General features: G+C 42.6%; 2 protein-coding genes across 2 annotated transcripts in view; both read right to left on the bottom strand.

The window, feature by feature from the left end:
* Positions 1-7722, bottom strand: part of LOC143102392 (ethanolamine-phosphate cytidylyltransferase-like) — a 13400-nt gene extending 5678 nt beyond the window's left edge. The window contains exons 1-4 of the mRNA XM_076265939.1: positions 7427-7722; positions 2296-2384; positions 1797-1958; positions 1334-1400 (exon numbers count right to left, since the gene is read on the bottom strand). Coding sequence (XP_076122054.1) covers positions 1334-1400; positions 1797-1958; positions 2296-2384; positions 7427-7545 — 437 coding nt within the window. The 5' untranslated portion in view covers positions 7546-7722. The remainder of the gene's footprint in view (positions 1-1333; positions 1401-1796; positions 1959-2295; positions 2385-7426) is intronic.
* Positions 7723-13545: 5823 nt separating this feature from the next.
* LOC143103204 (transcription factor MafK-like) lies at positions 13546-16237 on the bottom strand. The gene is made up of 3 exons (XM_076267023.1): positions 16201-16237; positions 14364-14404; positions 13546-14010 (listed from the first exon to the last, which is right to left on the bottom strand). Exons 1-3 carry the CDS (start codon positions 16214-16216, stop codon positions 13546-13548), a joined length of 522 nt encoding a protein of 173 aa, XP_076123138.1. The 5' UTR covers positions 16217-16237.
* Between the last annotated feature and the right edge of the window lie 2629 nt (positions 16238-18866).

The following is an 18866-nucleotide window of genomic DNA, read 5'->3' as shown; positions in this document are numbered from 1 at the left end:
GCTGTGTCTCCTAAATAGAAAGTCTCTGTCCTGCCTTTATATGTCAAACTAACTTTCCCAAAGCACACTACACACAGTGACATTTGACTGAAAATGTGTTTCCAGTACAAGGAGGAATGTAAAACAAATAAATGAATTATCAGGTAATGAAATTCAACACATAAGTAGTCAAACAATTCAAGAAACCTGAGGCAGATCAGGACATCAACTGCTATGACGAGAGCATTTCGAATAAACACTCAAAGTAATCACTGAATACATGGTCCTGAGACCTAGTCTTTCAACTGAATAAGAGAGGCCTTGCAACTACCAGACACAGGCATCAGTATTCAGTATTCAGATCTCCCTCGTTGGGTAATCACCTAAAGCAGCCTGGTTGCTGGAGCAGGTCCAGCTGTAGTTTACTGGCTGGTTCTGGAGAAGGTTCTGCCGTCAGGAAACTCGCCTGCTACGGTCGACAGAGAACAATGTCAAAGACTCTGGCCTTCGCAGTGAAGGGGGCACTTCAGGGCAGCCGTCACCTCGACACGCTGATCTGAGGGCACTACAACTACTGACACGGTTACATCACAGTGCCTTTGGCCACACTAAGACTCGCTTCAGATTGGCATGGTCATGCTGGTTCCTGCCATTGCAATGGGTCAGCCATGATCCTACTCGTGAGAGCTGGAACCCTGCAAATGACCAGAACTCTGCTCTGGAGCCAGGTCATGTCCAGGATTCTGCCAGGTGTATTTATGGAAGGTGACTAACAATCAGACTTCACCTACATCAGTGGACTCTTGAAGCATTCAGACTAGACCTTCGCAGTGTTAAGTACTTTTAAAATATGACCAGTTGCTTCCTTGAGCTGTTTTCCTGCGTTGGAAGTTTGACTGCATTTCATTCCTATGGTCTTACGGACTTCCTTGGTGTCCAGTATGTTCCAAGTGAGTTCAAAAAGGTGAACTCCCAGAGTGAGGCTTCATTGTCTAGTGTCAATATTTGCTGTAATAAATATTTCACTGGATGAAAAAATATCCTGCATGGTTTTGGTAACCTTATCTCTCCACTCCCCCTGCAACTACAGTGTGTAACAGAGATAAATGGCTTATGCCTATGCACAGCTGAGCCCATATGTTTCTTATTTGTTGTGTGTGTGTGTGTGTGTGTGTGTGTGTGTGTGTGTGTGTGTGTGTGTGTGTGTGCGTGTGTGTGTGTGTGTGTGTGTGTGTGTGTGTGTGCGTGTGTGTGTGTATGTGTGTGTGTGTGTGTGTGTGTGCGTGTGTGTTAAAGTCAACTTACACGACATTAGTTAAAGCATGTGGTAAAGTGGATGAAAGTGTTTCGATACCTGTATCTTCCAGACTTCTTCACCTCTTCATAGGTGTCCTTGCCATCTACTGTGAGTGTGATGTCATCTGAAAGAGATTGATTACATTTAGTACAGAATGTCCTCTCCGACGTTTTCGACTAGGAAAGTCATCACTAACATCACTACTCTGTCTGATCAGGTCATACTTCTTACGTCTTGGTGCTGTAACACACATATAAAAAGGCAGTGTCTGCATGAGCATGTATGTATGTGCACATAAAGAGTTTGCTTCCAAAATGCTATATCCTCCATTTTAATGAATTTTCATAAATAATTTTGTTTTCCAAGTACTTTCAGAGGAAATGTAATTGGGTATTGTTATTTGATTTATCTTTATCGATATTACCTGAAATACACTATTAAATAACATGATGTTTTCAAAAATGGATTTATAGCGTTTTGGAACCAAACTCTTCACATGTAGCCTGGTATGCTAACTTACCTCCATGCACACAGAAATCACACTTGTATTTGTCGAGTGTCTCAAGGGTGGTGACGTATGGAGCTCCCTCCACCAGCTCATCCACCCACTTGATGGCACGCACCATCTTGTAGCGCTCCTCCTGCGTGAACACTGGGGGACCTTTGTGCTTGGAAATCTCATCTGTGTGCCAGCACAAGAACTGAATGTTAACGGAGGAAATCTTGGATCACAACAGTTGTTTTATTCTCACAACATATGGTTGATTTGGTCTCTCTCTATGTATCTTTCTCTCTCTCTGTCTCTCTCCTTGTATGTGTCTGTGCATGTGTGTGTGTGTGTGTGTGTGTGTGTGTGTGTGTGTGTGTGTGTGTGTGTGTGTGTGTGTGTGTGTGTGTGTGTGTGTGTTTGTGTGTGTGTGTGTGTGTGTGTGTGTGTGTGTGCGCATTCACTTGTTTTCATTTGTTTAGGGGACATTGGGAAACCTCTGTGGATGACAGATGTGGGTGTGTGGACGCACCGTCTGTGTGCACTCCTACTATGAGGTAGTCCCCCATCGCCTTGGCCTGTCTGAGCTGGTTCGAGTGGCCATAATGGACCATGTCATAACTGCAGGAGAGGAGCACACAAACACCACACAGCAGGTCAGCACATGCACCATAGAGACATCACAGCAAGAAGGAAGTTCATCTCCCAGGAGACGCTATGGTTACCATAAACAGCACAGTGGAGAGTAACCAGAATGTGATGGAGGCAGCACAGAGCAGTTATGTAACAGTGCCTCTGTCTCTTCACGTTCACACACACACACACACACACACACACACACACACACACACACACACACACACACACACACACACACACACACACACACACACACCAATACACATACATTCATACACTTATCCTCTTTCTCTCTCTTTCACAAATACACACAAACACACACACACAACCCCCCCCCCCACACACACACACACATATTCATGCACTCACCCTCTCAAGTGAACACACACACACACACACACACACACACACACACACACACACACACACACTCAGCCCCCTTTGTCAGCAATGCCACCAGATAAAACATCACGGTCAATCAGAGTAGGAACTCGGTGAAGGGTGGTGACCAATTAGCCTGTTATGCATGTCTCATGACAGTTTAAACAGATTTGATCTAAAATAGACACAAACACAACTCTCACGTCCTCAATTACAGTACATTATGATAGGATACATAAAATGACTGTCAGACTATACTTTCTTTTTATATCACAATAGAGCACAGTATGGGCCATGTTTGATAACACGAGTCATTTGTGAAATAATTTTCTTTTAGCTAATGGGCCTTAGTAATGACAGTAAGGGGGGTAAACAGTGCTCTACCTTAGCTGCTCCTCCTCTGTATCAGTTTGCGTGTGTGATGTCTGGCCCCAGACACTGTCCCTGTCTGTAATCTCACACGGCCCCATCAGTGGATGGGCTCCATGCAAAAAAAAACTGGGACACAGCGGACTAACACCGCTGCTCCAGTGATAGCTGATATACGTGTTCTTTACTGATGACTACTACAAAAGCACTTTATTCCTGGACAAACAGAAAGACACACACAGAAACACACACACACACACACAAATGAACACACATCTCCACTTCTCTTCCCAGGAACATTGTTAAGATCCCGAATAAATGGCCTGCTATGAATCTGACTCTCCGATCCTTCTGTAACTGGATTAACATAGATCCTGCAGGTAATCTTCACTAATCTAGTGGGACGATGAATGTGCCCCCTTCACACAGACACACACCGACAGAGAGAGCAAGTAGACCATGGGTGGGAGAGAGCAAAGTTCATTTCACAATGACAGCTCACCTCAGCTAACAATAGGTGTTTTTCTGTTAAAAGCAGGCTATTTAATTTGATGACTTGATGCTAGATTTGTGCCTAAGCAGGGATATTTCTTTATGGAAAGATTAAATAATTATAATTGTAACAGATGACATCTTTCTCAGACTATAGTGTTTATTCAACAAAAAGCTGTTTTGTTCTCTAAGAGTGAAAACAAAGGGGGTAACAAAATTGCTTGAAAATCTGTATGCAGATCCATGCCTAATGAAGTTAACATTATCACCAAACTACTAACACTCTGAATCTTTTACAACACCACATTTGTTTATCTAACCTTAAATATTATTTAAACTTAAACGTATTTAAATATATAATTTCTGATTGTGTATTGTTAACACACTTACAGAGCACTATAGCCCACTCCATATGTGACAGATAACAAACACGACAAAAAGGAGAATTAGGCCTAGCTTTTCAGTACTTGAGTCCCAGTACAACCTAAAACCCAATGAAAGTGAGGTTTACAGGCCACAACATACTGTATACTGTCCAATCCCTTTTGTGCTTGCAGACTGGAAATCAAGTGAGGTTTTAAAAGAGAGAAAGAGCGGAGAGCAGTAATGGGCTCTGTAATGGGCTAAAACGGAGACTGTGGGATCTATTCCCTCTGTGAGAGATCTGTTACATTGAGGCCATCACCTGACTGACCTGAAGAGAGTCTAGGGGATGGACATGCAAAAGTGCAACAAAGCAGCAGATTCACAGTCACACCACCAGCTCCAGCAGCTTCTCCATTTGATAATCAGTGGTCAGTCTCATACACAGCTGCTTAACTATCCTTGGGCACACCTCTCTCTCTCTCTTTGTCTCTCTCACCCCATCTATCTATCTCACACACACACACACACACACACACACACACACACACACACACACACACACACACATACACACACACACACTTAGTTACATAACCCTCTTAGCTCTTGGCCCACACCAATGGCACAAGTGTTATTGTATATCACCCAAGTGCATATTTTAATTAACTTATCAGTTATATTCACTGATTATTACACTATTGTATGTTTGATTGTCCCTGAGTGTGTGTGTGTGTGTGTGTGTGTGTGTGTGTGTGTGTGTGTGTGGTTGTCCTTGGAGTTTGCAACTAGAGAACAGAGATTCTTAGGGGCTGGTGTGTCCTCAAGCAAGGATCAGTGGAGAAGTGGCATCAGGCATGAAATATTAACCACTAAGGTTAACAGACACCCAGCCCAGCCCACAACTGCCCTCACAAGGCAAAAGCAGACTGTGTGTCTGTCGGGGTGTGCCTGAGGAGAGGCCCAGCAAGGGGAGGTAAATTATGATCATGTGTAAGTCACCCGACAGCACTGGTGATACTCATCAAACTGGACAGACTCACCACCTGACCGACCTCAGACCATTTATCTGTTTGGGGGGGGGGGGGGGGGTCTTCCTCAGGTACTCCATTGCAAAGAGGCCTCCTGTTCAGTTGATCTCAGCTATGTATGTTATGGCCTGCCATCATTTAGACCAGTCTTACCAGTCTAATGTTATGGAGAATTACTGTTGATTTACATACATGTAAATTAGTTAAAACATTCCACTGCAATTTTATAAATATATTTAATTCTAAACATTGCCCTATTTTAATTTAGAGTCTGTAAAGATAACATTTATTGTGTCACTGTCACAAAGCATTTTAATACTAAAATGCCTTTTCACAAGTATGAGGAAAGTTTTGTCCTGTTTTCTTTTCGTAAACTCCTGTAAAAGGCCTTTTTCAAAAGACTCTCAGTTGTTCAACTGTGAAGCTCAGATGGAGTTTCTGTGTTGACAGTGACTGAACTGCATGAGAATCCACCACACAGGGGGACTTTAACTTTTTATACTTGGATGAGGATGGTGAGGCAGCATAGGTCTTGAAACACACCACAGTCCATTGGTACAATGTACATAGAATATTGTGGTGCGTGTAAGTGCGTGACGTGTCCTGGGCAAGTGTTATTATGAGTCATTGACATGTGCGAGGTCTTTGACCTGTGAAGATGCGATGCTCTTTGCCTTGGGCAGGCATGAGTCACAGGTCTGATTGGAGTCGGGAATTAACAATGATCCAGGTAGCAGCTGATCACTTTGAGCAGCTCTGAGCCTGGACCTGCTTTGATGTGGATCCAGGAGAAATCAGGCCCAGATTCAGTCCAGCTGCAAACCATGTAGCCAAACCCAGGGCCGCACCAACCCTTCTCTACCTGTGTGTTTACACGAGTGGGAGACAATGCTGTATAATACGGTTCACTGTGCTGCAACGGATGCTGTGTATAAATAACAGTCTAGATAATTTAATGAAATAATATCATATAGTCTTTGCAACATCATTGACTTTTGAGAGGATGTGTGTGGTATGAGCTCATTTAGAGTGAGTGGTTGAATGAGCGTGTGAGCGGGTGTATTTTTTTTCTTCTGCATCAGGTAACAAGGTGTACAGTGTCTCTGTGTGTGTGTGTGTGTTTACCCAGACCCTCTGTGAGAGCTCATCGCAGCGGTTAATATTCTGGCATGTCAAACATTCCGCTACATTCCAGCACACAGCAGAGAGGCGGCCTGCCCGACCCAGCTAGAATCCTCCCAGAGAAAGCATAGTAATCCAGGCCTTCAGCGCAGGAATCCACCACATTTTTGCATCAAATGGACCCGCTCACACGCTCCCTCACGCACCCTCACACACCCTGCTCTCATGCTTGCACCTGCAGACAACACCTGCACATAGATATTATGTTTTCTCAACGCACTGCTTCTGAAAACAGGCATACATAACGCACCCAGACTTGGATACTGTAGGATACTGGGTTTTCTAGATCACTCTAAGCATATTTCAGCACCGAACAAAATAACAACAAATACCCACTCCATACACTCATGTTAACACTAAACAAAATAGTGTCACCCACATGTTCTTTAAAAACTGTGGTCTAGGAATGAAATAGGATTAGTATACTTGTCAATAACCACACTGGCTTCCTGTCATGTCACGTTCATGTCTTTTTATGAAGATGCAACAGTCTAAAAATACCTTGGTTGTGGACCAGGATGGGAACATCTATGATGGCACTGCTGAAACACTGTTATCCAGCTGAAGAAGGCTGTCGTAGGCTATTGATATAGTTATCCATTTCATCTCATTCTGTCAGTACATCTATTAGGATTAGACTAGTAGCCTAGCTACTGAGACGGATTTGAGGGTGAGGATATGGGGTGGCATGTGTACTAGGACCCGATGACCGCGGAGATCGAGGTCCAGAGTGACATGTAGCCTCATTCAATTTAGCCGGTGGCGACAGTATACAGAGCTTTATACAACTTCTAAAACACCATCACATACAGTATAGATGCACTGTTTGGTGACATCCCTATTCAGATCCAGATTAACGTTGAGCGCGCATCGCAAGACCATCTACGCTCAACTAGGCTGAGATTGATTAATGGTGTGTAAATTCGTCAGGCTTGTTTTATTGTTCTTGTCCGCTTGTTTGCTAGTTGATACTTGTTTGTTTGTTCACATGTATTCAGCAGTGGATCTGGTCGTAATCAAGTGTGTAAAGCTGTTTCTAAACCATTTTTGTTAGGGCACATAGGCAGTGCATAGCCGGTCTATGCGGTGACAGCACGCACGTAAGATGTTAAAACATTCCTCAAGTTCACGAAAGAACCGCGTTTCTTGGCTGCATTAAGGGCCAACATCAGATATCCTTAACGCTGACATATTCAAATTACTCACCATCCATCACACCATACTCGGATAATACGCCGTCGCTTCTCTGGGCTGCAGGCTGTGACGCCCGGGTTAGCTCCTGCGTCCTTACCAGGAATGTTCTGATGGTGTCCATTCTTTATCATTGTATACGGTTCAGATCCAGACCTATCAAATATAAAACAACTGAACGAAACACGACACTTAAACTAGACTAAAACAAGAAGGTCTACTATGTCTCCACTAACTGTCCTAGAGCTCGTCGTAATGTATCTAAGTACCCTCGCTATAGCCGGTTTCTGCAGAAGAGTGACGCTTCAGTGTGGGACAACGCCTCCTCTAGCAGGGAAGTGGCGTCATGGAGTAGCGAGTGGTTCGATGATTTCGCTCAGACAGCGGACATGTTGTTACATAATCGCTCGCCTGATTCCACAGTCATGTGACCGTCATAGTTTATACGGACTTCTCCTTAACAAACACATAATAAAACAGGATCTACTTGGTAGGCCAATGCAAAGAGAATGCATCAGATATGGACGTTATAAAGGGACAGCCCCTCATTCATATCGAACCGCCCGCAAAATAGGATAAAATCCTGTGGTCAGCGTCAAAGTCCAAATAACAGGCTATTGACCGATTATCTGAAGATGCTTTTTTATTCAGGGCACGGCAGTTAGGCCTACTCTAACCCATTTCAAATTACACTGCACTGGACTATCGTTCTGATGTAGAACTTTTAGCCAGATAAGGTATTCTTTCTGTTACAAAAAGCTGTAATCCGCTGTTTTAGTGACATTTGAAAGCTGGGATGTATAGGCCTATACGCTGTAGGCTATTAGATAGGCCATATGTAGGCCATATTAAAAATAATTTAAGGCAGCTGTGGCGCGACTGTGCTACAATTATCTGCTTCCTCAGATGTTGGACTAGTGACCTTGAAAATGACACCTCTTATTTGTCATGCAGGCTTGGTTTCTAGATTGTTGGAGTCTTGTTGCATAAGCCTATCTGTGATAATGTAACCCTGGCGCCATCTTGTGAAAAACATGAGTATCGTGGGCGAAAAACATCTCATTTGTGAGACTGACAAAACGAGTGGTAGAGATTTAATTAGAAAGCATGACTACATTTACAGGAGCTCATATATTGAAATTATAATTATGTAGGCTATATTCTTGCATTATAGTAAAGCAATAGCCTATTCAACCTTGTCACAACTTCCTACCTAGGATGCTACATTGCGCAACTGACGATGATATTGAACAATGCGTACAGATGGACAATAGTATTGTAATGGTGACACATTCAAGTTTTTAGTCTTTCTAGCTGAGTTTTGTTTGTTTCCTGTTTATTGTTTATTTATGCATTTATTAACTAATAATAATAATAATAATAATAATGATGTAAATATATAAGAATACATTGGAAAATTCTGGTATATGATCTCATCATTCCCTCAAAGCACTACAGAGCAGATTATTTATAGCTTCTTTATCTAAAGTCTAAAGTCTTACCTTGTAGCAAAAGACTGTAAGGTCAGTGACCTCCCAAATGGGATAAAACAGGATTGTTTTGATGGCAACGACTGATATACTGTTTGTGTGTGTGTGTGTGTGTGTGTGTGTGTGTGTCTGTGTGTGTTTTCTCTTCAGTAAACATTGTGCAACACTGGAATATGTCATAAAACACTCACCTCACACACTTGACTTGGTATTAATTAATTAATCCAACAAATCAGTTATAACTCTGGAAAATGGCTGCTCTTTTGATGCTTACATGGACACCTGTTATGCCTCAAAACTGATAAAATATCAACCGCCTGAGTAATGGCCTAAATAACTGTGGGTCCAAGTGTAATGTCAAGTAAAAACATAAAATGGGTGCGTGCGTGGCCTATAGATTTGTGGACTCTCTAAGAAAAAGGCTAAGTAATTCACAAAGTACTATTCTGTGTCAGCTATAATTGTTAGCCTCTTCATATGGAAACGCAGGTGTCACCTTTATCACCAATATGCACATCATGGAGTTAAACTTCTGCTCTTTTTAAGAGTCTTGCTATGACATTTATCCTACTTATCCAAATAAAGAATTAAAATGTGTGTGTGAGAGAGAGAGAGGGAGAGAGAGAGAGAGAGAGAGAGAGAGAGAGAGAGAGAGAGAGAGAGAGAGAGAGAGAGAGAGAAAGAGAGAGAGAGATACTTAGGGACCACTGCATGGTCTTGACTTGGCTATAGACAGTGGGACAAGATTACAACAGAACTAACTCCACCAACAAATCTGTAAAGACGGGTGTACACAGAGCATCCTCCAACCTGGCCTGCTGCTCAGAGCTGGGGAGGTTCCCTCTACTTCTCAACATAAAGTGATACTGCCACCTACCACCATACAGCTTTCAAGTGCAAACCCCTATTTCAATTTGGAAACAAAAACAACAACAACTCACTTGCCTAAATCTGCATTCAAATAAACTGATTTATTACATTATGGGGGAAGAAATAAAACAAAATAGCCTAATAACAAAATGTGATATAGGCTATTCAGAACCCAGAATTATTGCATTGCACCATATTTAAATATCATAAAAGAAGAACAAAATTACAAAATGACCAGAACCTTCACATCTAGGCAGATGTAAACAAATATGGATGCCTATTAGTATGACAAATTGTAGTTTCTGTATAAATGTTTAAAACGAGGAACATTTCCTCCTTAGTTGTATTAGATATGTACTCATAAGGTAAATAGTTTTGCTGAATTAAAAAAAGCATATAAATTAATTTGAAAATATATCTCATAGCTGAAAATATGTATACTATTGAAAGAGGACACAAATAGCTAAAGTCTAGCTAAAGTAAATCAGGACCTGCCATTAAACAAGATAAATGTAAGCTGTGCTTAAATAATCTATTGGTAGGTTTATCCTTAGTGACAGTGCATACTATGTTATATGATAACATAAAATATAATGTGAGAGCATGCATGTGTGCTTGTGTGTAGGTCTGCAGATTTGTGGCTCATTCATTCTCTTTGCCAGTGAGAGATCTAGGCCAGGCAACTGGGTAAGAATGACAAATGCTGTCCTTTGTCAACAACAAATAGAATCACACACACACACACAAATAAACATGGATGCAGTACACAAATCATACAAATACACACCCTTGCTCGTGCACATAGACACCTTACTCAAACCTTTGAAGGTCAGGAACAGAGTCTGTATTGGCCACAGGAGAATGGAATACTCACGACAACAGAACAGACTGTGTGTGTGTGTCTCTCGGTGTGTGTGTGTGTCTGGATGTCTGCTTCCACCTACCTGCAGCTCAGAGCAGGATAAATGACTTCTTCTGCGCCCTCCGATTTAGGACAAGCACACCTCAACGTCCACCAGCTCCGCTCCTACCCATTAAGTCTGCGTGCCGCGTCCACCAAGGACCCCCAAACTGGGGCATCCGCTGGCTTTTTCTGGCTCTCACCGAACAAATCTGTGCCATCGAATGACCACAGTCTCCTGAACCACTGTCTGATTTAACCAAAAGTCACCTCCCTGGTTATTTTTACCAGCGGCAAAGTGGGTCAGCGAAACCCAGTTGATTGTTGCATGTTAAGGCACCCTGTTACTGAGTACATTTCAAAAGCTTTTTATTTATCATATATAGAAAATAAAGTCAGCTGTTTATGAACAAACATATAATGCAGACACACAAAACTTACACACCTCTGAAAACTGGTCCAACCCACAGTTGTGTTATCCGAATACACAATATCACCTTTAGACAGATAAAAGTCACTTTTCTACAGTATAAAGTACAGAAACATTAAGATGCTCAGTTTTCGAATCTTGAAATATCTATAACAAACTAGAACAGTATTACCCATACAGAAGAAATATCACACATCTCTACTCACACTTCATTAACAAAGATACTGGCACTCAGTTATTTACAAATGATCTCAGAAATGAACAAAGAAAAGAAAGACTGTAAAACATCACTGACTTTACTGGTGACCTCACTCTTGATGATGTGCTTAGAAATTTAATCTGGTAGTCATGAGGTTTATTTACACAACTTGCATCGTCAATATGAATGGATCACCAATATTTGGCTTACATAGGTTCAGCTAAGTGACCAGGGGATAGGAGACTGAAGGGACAGCCTCACTTTGACCATGTGTTATGGAGAGCTGTAGCAACTTAAATAACTCAACCAAACTTAGATCGACCTTTAGATGCACATTTCTGGATAAAAATGTGCTCTCAGCAATGCTATGGGTCTAGCCCCACTCTGCAGTCAGGCGACACTATGTCTGGGAGAAGAAGAGGGCACAGAATTGAGCAGTGGAAATCAACCTTGAAGTCAACCTATTTCTATGGGGTTGAACACAAACATTGTTAGATCATAAAGGTAACAAGTGCTGTATTGAGTAGAAAGTCCCATCAAAAGAATTATTTCCTTTAATGACTCCAGACCACAAAAATAACGTCCATTCTGTGCCAACTGTTTGTCTCTGAAGTAGCATAATTGAAAAAAAAAACAGTATTATCCTTTACCTGGGGAAGAAGTCCACTGGCTTTGTGAATAGGCAGATACAGCCTTTGGGTTTGGCTGGAGCAGAACTAGTGTTAGGCACCAAAATAATACATAGCTCCAAAACAGATACTCTTTTTGACAAATGTTACATGTTTGATGAACCTTGAATTGGATTATATGTCCGTGACCCAATTCACTACAAGTTGTGCCTTTACCAACCATATTATTTAAGTGTTGCAAAGTGTACTGATTGCTATGCAACGCTTGCTTGTGAACAGATTGCCATTTGGCACCTTGTATGCTACAACAACTTGAGTATGCCATCTTACTACCTTCATAGGGCTCAATATAACTACAAGCTACAGACCTTGTCTACAGATAATACAGTAGTTAGCTGTACAGTAGAATGATATTAGAGCAAAATGTCGTTACAGTGACTGCACAGTGAGCGATTCTGCCACCAGGTCATGCACAGGTCATACACAAGTCACATCACGGGTCACCTCACAACAGGTACCTATGCAATACAGAAAGCTGGAACACTTCAATAAGCCACTTTTGGTAAGACTGAAAAACAGCTAAGGATTTCTTTGATGGGTATACTTCCTTCCTATCTTTTCTGAAATAACAGCAACAACAACAACAACAGCAAAATAATGGTGAACATTATGTTGAACTATCTTGCATGGAAATGTTTACAGATGTTTTATAACTAATCATTTTAGAACTATAAAAACTGTAAGGACTGGATGACAAAATAAACAAACTATACTTACGTTACACACACTTGTACCAGTTGGTAATCTATTTAAGTGAGATTTGATTTAAAGCATGGAAACAGTATTACTGCCAGATTCACAATATAAGCACATTTCTGCTGTATTTTGAAATTCTTCAAATATTTTGAAATGCATACAAACACTTGCCATGTATATCATCAGTCTAACTCGCAATGATTAACCAACACTTAAAAATTCCAAATGAGGACACTAAACAAAGTAACATAGACCAGTGGACTAACTTGACTAGGACACATCCAATGGTACTGACTCTCCATGCTATCCCAATCTCTGATATACAGAGATCAAAAGCAAGCTTTATTTAATGGAAGCGTCATTACTACGTATCTCATCTTTCAAAAAGGCCTGGCACTTACTACACTTTGAACTATACCAAGGATGCTGTTCTGAGAGATGTCATATTCGATTTATTACGGAGATGATTTTACCATGACATACTTTACTGACATGTCTTTGGGGTCCTGTCAAATAAAGGGAAAATATTGCCTGCCAGGTCATATCACAGAATAGCCATAAAGCACTACACCTGCTGGTCGTATCCCACATAATACTGTTATTATTGCTCATCTTGGTCACATAACATGTGTAAACATCACTCAGCAATGGAATGAAGAAATAAAATGAAACAGCTACCTGGCTTGATGGAAGAAACAACTCCAGAAAATATGATCTGGCATAACGCTACTTTATCCCAGTTGATTGTGCTCTTTGTGCTGCCCAGGTTCTCCAGTCCTGCTTGGTAGAGATCTGCCACCCCAGCTATAGCCCTCCTGTCTGATCACAACCTCAAGTTTGACCCCTACGCCCCCCCCGGTTATGACCTCGTCTCCACTTTGGACTTGATGATGGTGATGACACTGGTGGCGGCCACCTTGCCCGAGGGCGCGAGCGGCGTGGCGGCGGAGTGGGGAGGCGAGGCCAGGTGACCCCGAGGGCTGAGCGGCGTGCGGGCCACGGCCCGGGCGAAAGTCTGCAGCGCCTCCAGCTTGGAGCGCAGCACGTCGAGCTCCAGGCGCATGCCGGCGTTCTCGCTGGCCAGCTTGCGCACCTCCTGCTGCAGCTGCTCCCGCTGGCGCTCTAGCTCCTGCCGCTGAGTCACGCGCTTGATGCGGCAGCTGGCCGCGTAGCCGCGGTTCTTGAGCGTGCGCCGCCGCTGCTTCAGCTGCACGATCTCCTCCTTGGTGAGGCCGCGCAGGTGCTGGTTGAGCTCGCGCACCGACATGGACACCAGCTCGTCGTCGCACAGGTACGTGCCATTGGCCCCCGGCTCGCGCTTCACCTGACCAGGTGGAAGGGTATGGAGGAAGAGCAGCCAAGGGTTATTTCAGTGCAGAAAGAAGACAGGATGTCTGACATAGGCAGAATGTATAAGGGAGGGGGAGGCAGTCAGGGAAAAAAAAGCAGGGTTATAAATAGCAGGTCGGGATTTAAAAGAGAAACGGGGCCTAATGGAAATAGAAGAGGAGCATGGGAATTTGTTTTGATTAGAAACGGCGGGGAAGGATAGCAGGGAGAGAGGAGAGAAGAAGAAAAAGGGAAGACCAGGGGAAAATGTTGATGGACATTAACAGAGAAGAATGAAGAAGGAGGAGAAGAAAGAGGACGGCCAAGAGGCAGCTTCACACGTGTTACCTTGAGTGTTTTGCTGGCTTTGTGTGTGGTACTCATGCCACAAAATCACCAGTTCCAAACTCTGCACCCTACTCTAAGGGGAAAGAGGGGTAAGAAAAAGTGAAGAGAACAGGGGTAGGAGAGTGAGAGAGGACGGACGGACAGACAGACAGGACAAAGAGAGAAGAGGGAGAAGAGGGAGAAAGAAAGAGAAAAGAGAGAAGTGGGAGAAAGACAGGGGATAAAGATTAATTGCAGGTAGAAGGTTGCAAGAACAAGAAATTATACTGACGCAGGTCAGTAAAAGATTCCAAGACCAGAGGGTTTAATGGTAACTATTGTTGTTAAACTCGGAGTGTCAGGAAGTATTCTCTCTCTCTCTCTCTCTCTCTCTCTCTCTCTCTCTCTCTCTCTCTCTGTGAGTGTGTGTATGTCATGGGGAGGATAGTACAGACATCTTTTGCAGATGTAAGTTGAATTTTTTTGTTGTGTGTGTGTGTGTGTGTGTGTGTGTGTGTGTGTGTGTGTGTGTGTGTGTGTGTGTGTGTGTGTTGTGTCTTGGAGTGGTTGGGGAGGGTGACATAGCCATCTTTTGCAGACGCAAGTCGAATTTTTATGAATAGTTGAGAATAATGCTGACAAATCAGAGCTGATGAGAGTAGGAAGAGAGGGAGGGGGGAGGGGGGGGGCGAGAGAAATGCCTTCTCAACACATTTGGAGGAGTTGGGGTAGAGGAGGGCATGAAAAGCCCTGATCTCAGCACAGATCATGAACACAGCACCAATTACACACACACACACACACACACACACACACACACACACACACACACACACACACACACGCACGCACGCACGCACGCACGCACGCACACACTCACACACTCACACACTCACACACACACACACACACACACACACAGACAACTGAGAGGGGGTAGTGAACCATACCACCACTTACATCCACGCACAGCAGACACTTCAACTCACATAATGCACATTAAGGAACTGACATTAGCATTATACGAGCTAAGACACTGACCACAACCCAACGAAATCTCATTACATCCTTTGGCATGGCCCCTCTCTCCTATCCCCACCACTCACCGAGCAAGCAGGCGAAACAACACTATTGTCCCTTGGCCGTTGTTTTGTTTTTGTTCACAGTCTGAAACATGGCTGACCCATGGGGATATGAGATCAACTAGGTCTTTGATCAGGGTGATCGATATAACGGTAGCATATCAATTACCAACAGTTGTTAAAACATGTGTAGGGTTATCTATCATACACTGAACCAAATTGAATTCACTTGTGCCTGATGTATTTGATGTAATTGTTAAAATCAGAAGAGGTATTAAAACACAACAATCGTTGTGATCATTTACTTCCATTTTGGATTTCAGCACCACGGTCAGCTCCACAGTAACTGTGCTGGAGCTGACCAGAGTCCTGACTCAGATGGGCTACATGTCATCTTTATGCTGCATGAAATATTTAGTTTAACCTTTAGTGGAATGATATGTCTGATCAGTAAATAACCCACAATAACCCCAACCCTACAATAACACTCACCAGGTGTTAGATATTCAGTTGCAAATAATGTATGTACCTTTATAATATTGATTTAATATTGAAATATTATTATTATAATTATAATATTGAAAATGTATTTATTTGCATTGTACTTGTCTACTTTAAACAGAAACTATACATCTGGTCTAGCAGGCATGGTCTACAAAACTCTTTAAATCTTACTGAATAAAACATTGCCCACTGGTAAAGAAGCAAGTGTATTGCACTAGTTCATTGTATAAATTGTAGGCAAACTGTCAGACATCCTCAAAGAGGAATCGATTGAATGGAAAGACCCATGGCATGTGTGAGAATGTCTTTGTTTATTTTTTTCAGTCATGATGCAATTCTGATGAAATGCTTTGGAGCTTTATAACCCATGATATCCATCCGTTTCAGTACGTCTTATGCAACTTAACTAAAACCTACATAAAAGCACCTCAAACCCCCGTTACCCCCCCCCCCCCCCCAACCCTCACCCTTCCGTCAATCTTCCCCTCTGTCTCTCTCTATCTCTCCCTCATGCAACCACCAGTAAGAGGGATGAGCATTTTTTCTGGAGTTGAGAAAAATGTTGGAAACATCCCTCCCAGTTTCACCGAGCTTTATCTAATCCATTTGATGCATCAATCTCCATTGAGACACATTTAAAGGAGCCTAAAGAAAAGATAAAGAGCCCTCTCCTCTACTGTTTTAATATACTAAGCGCTAAGCAGACACTTAAGGACTGCATGTGATGTGTGTGATGTTGGAGAAAAATCCCTCCCCTGATTAAAAAAACAACACGTTTGAGGCAAGGAGAAAAATAACCCTGCAACTGATGGGAACATGCACCCTTGCAAAGAGTTTCATCACCAGACCCCTCCCTCTATACACACACACACACACACACGGGCAGGCAGGCAGCTGCACGCAGACACACACACACACACACACACACACACACACACACACACGGGCAGGCAGGCAGCCGCACGCAGACACACACACACACACAGTCCTGCCCTGCAGAAAATTGTTTATCTCTACACCTAAAGAGCATAAGCTACCAGTGACATTAAACTGCAGCTCTTTCAAAAGCACTTACATCAAAGGAGTGACCAGTGAGAGGTATGAGAGACAGGTTATTACAAGCATAACCTTTCATTAGATGGACTCAACTATTCTAAAATAAAATACCCCTACTCCACACCCAGAAGCAGAACATTAAGCACATACTCTCACTGTCATACACACCCACCCTCCCACATATACACACACTCGCGTTCTTTGGTCAGAGGGAGTGCATAGCTAAACATAATAAACAAACCTTTACAATATCAAATGGCGTTAGAACGTATCTAGCCTACTCTATTGTTCCTATTTTAACTTAACATTGAGAAACTATTATTAATGCTAATACCAACAGGTTAGTTGATGTCTTAATATAGAGCTAAGCAGACAGTGTCAAAATCTCACCCGAAAATTCAGCTTTCAAATACCTGCTGGCAGGTATGTTTGCCCGTCAAAACTCTACCCTGTCATTACAGCGACGCACAGCGAAAGGCCGAGTTGGCTACATACCATAAGCTTCTGTTCCCCAAACAACTGGAACCAGTCCACATGATGAATCAGCAAGGAAACCAAAGAGCAAAATCCATTGCCCCGTACACGAAACTAAAAAATATCCCACAGAAATCACTCGCCGATATAGAAAGTCTTACGTTGTACACACTAGCCTACTTTACCAAATGACAGGTGAATACATTCCATTAGGAACGCGTATGCGACTATGTGACCCTTCGACATTTAAATTGGATTTGACGATTTAGACAACTACTGACAGGTGACACCAAATGTTGCCCAACGCTGCCGAATTATATATTTTAGTGTACTTATAACTACAAGTAACAATACCCGTTTGCGTTGCATGGATGAACAATACCGCGCGTCCCCTACCTGCTGTGGTTCTGATGTCGGCGCGGCTACAAAGATGTGATGAAGCAGCAGGTCTGAATTGCTCGCGAGTGCATGAGCTTGCAGACCACTTAGCCACCGATCTGGTGACACATTTCTCTTCCCATCCCCTTCCTGTCACCTACATAGCTCGTGATTTTACAGTCTACCGCGTGTTGTCGACTGTGATTTTTTTAAATTCCTGATTGAGGGAATCCCCACGCGGCGCTGCTGCACGCTTGATGTCGGTAGTAGCCTACGCTCAATAGTGACAAGAGAGAAGAACCCCTCGGTTTGGAGACGTAGCCTATTTATGTAGTGATGGTGACGTATCGCAGGTACCGAATGACACAGTCGATGAGCTCATGCCTCAGCATAATAGCTGCACCAAGTATACCGACAACGTGCGAATATAATGAGGAAGGCGGCGAAACTTACGTGAACTTGGTACAATATGCATTTCCTAATCATGCGCGAATTTAATGTTAAAATGATGCAGTGTAACGAGCCACAAGAGCAGGGCGAGTGTTTTGACCAAAGATTCTAGAACAGCTCCGCTCTAGAATCTTTGGTTTTGACTAGTAAGACGACTCTCTTCTTTTGTATGGACTATAGCCTATGCCACCACTTTCCAGCTCAAACAGACTCAAAAACAGCTTCTACCATGGGCCATTAGAACACTTAACACATATGAACCAGTGAACCTCTGACAGTATGTGCAATACTTTCCTAGAAATAACATCTATAACCAAGTGCAAAGGCCTCTCCTTTCCAATACTGTATTCCTAAATTATTTATTATGATACATTTTTACTGTAATGTTTTAGTTCTTGTTCTTTTAGCTGTGTTTTATTGTATTTTTTTTACCCTAAATGCACTTTATCAGATGTAACAACACTATTTCATTGTACAGGCAACTGCACAATGACAATAAAGGCCATCTATCTATGCACAAGCTGGCACAGGCACGGCGGAGAATTTCAGATTTTGTCCTATTAAAATATTTTACAGTAGG

This window comes from Alosa pseudoharengus, unplaced genomic scaffold, assembly GCF_046254945.1.
Source record: "Alosa pseudoharengus isolate Yale_2024_CS ecotype anadromous, Long Island Sound unplaced genomic scaffold, YU_APseudo_1.1 YU_APseudo_1.1_scf_4, whole genome shotgun sequence".
Classification (NCBI taxonomy): Eukaryota; Metazoa; Chordata; class Actinopteri; order Clupeiformes; family Clupeidae; genus Alosa; species Alosa pseudoharengus.
Note: the sequence above shows the minus strand (reverse complement) of the source record. Positions and strands in the feature narration are given on the sequence as shown.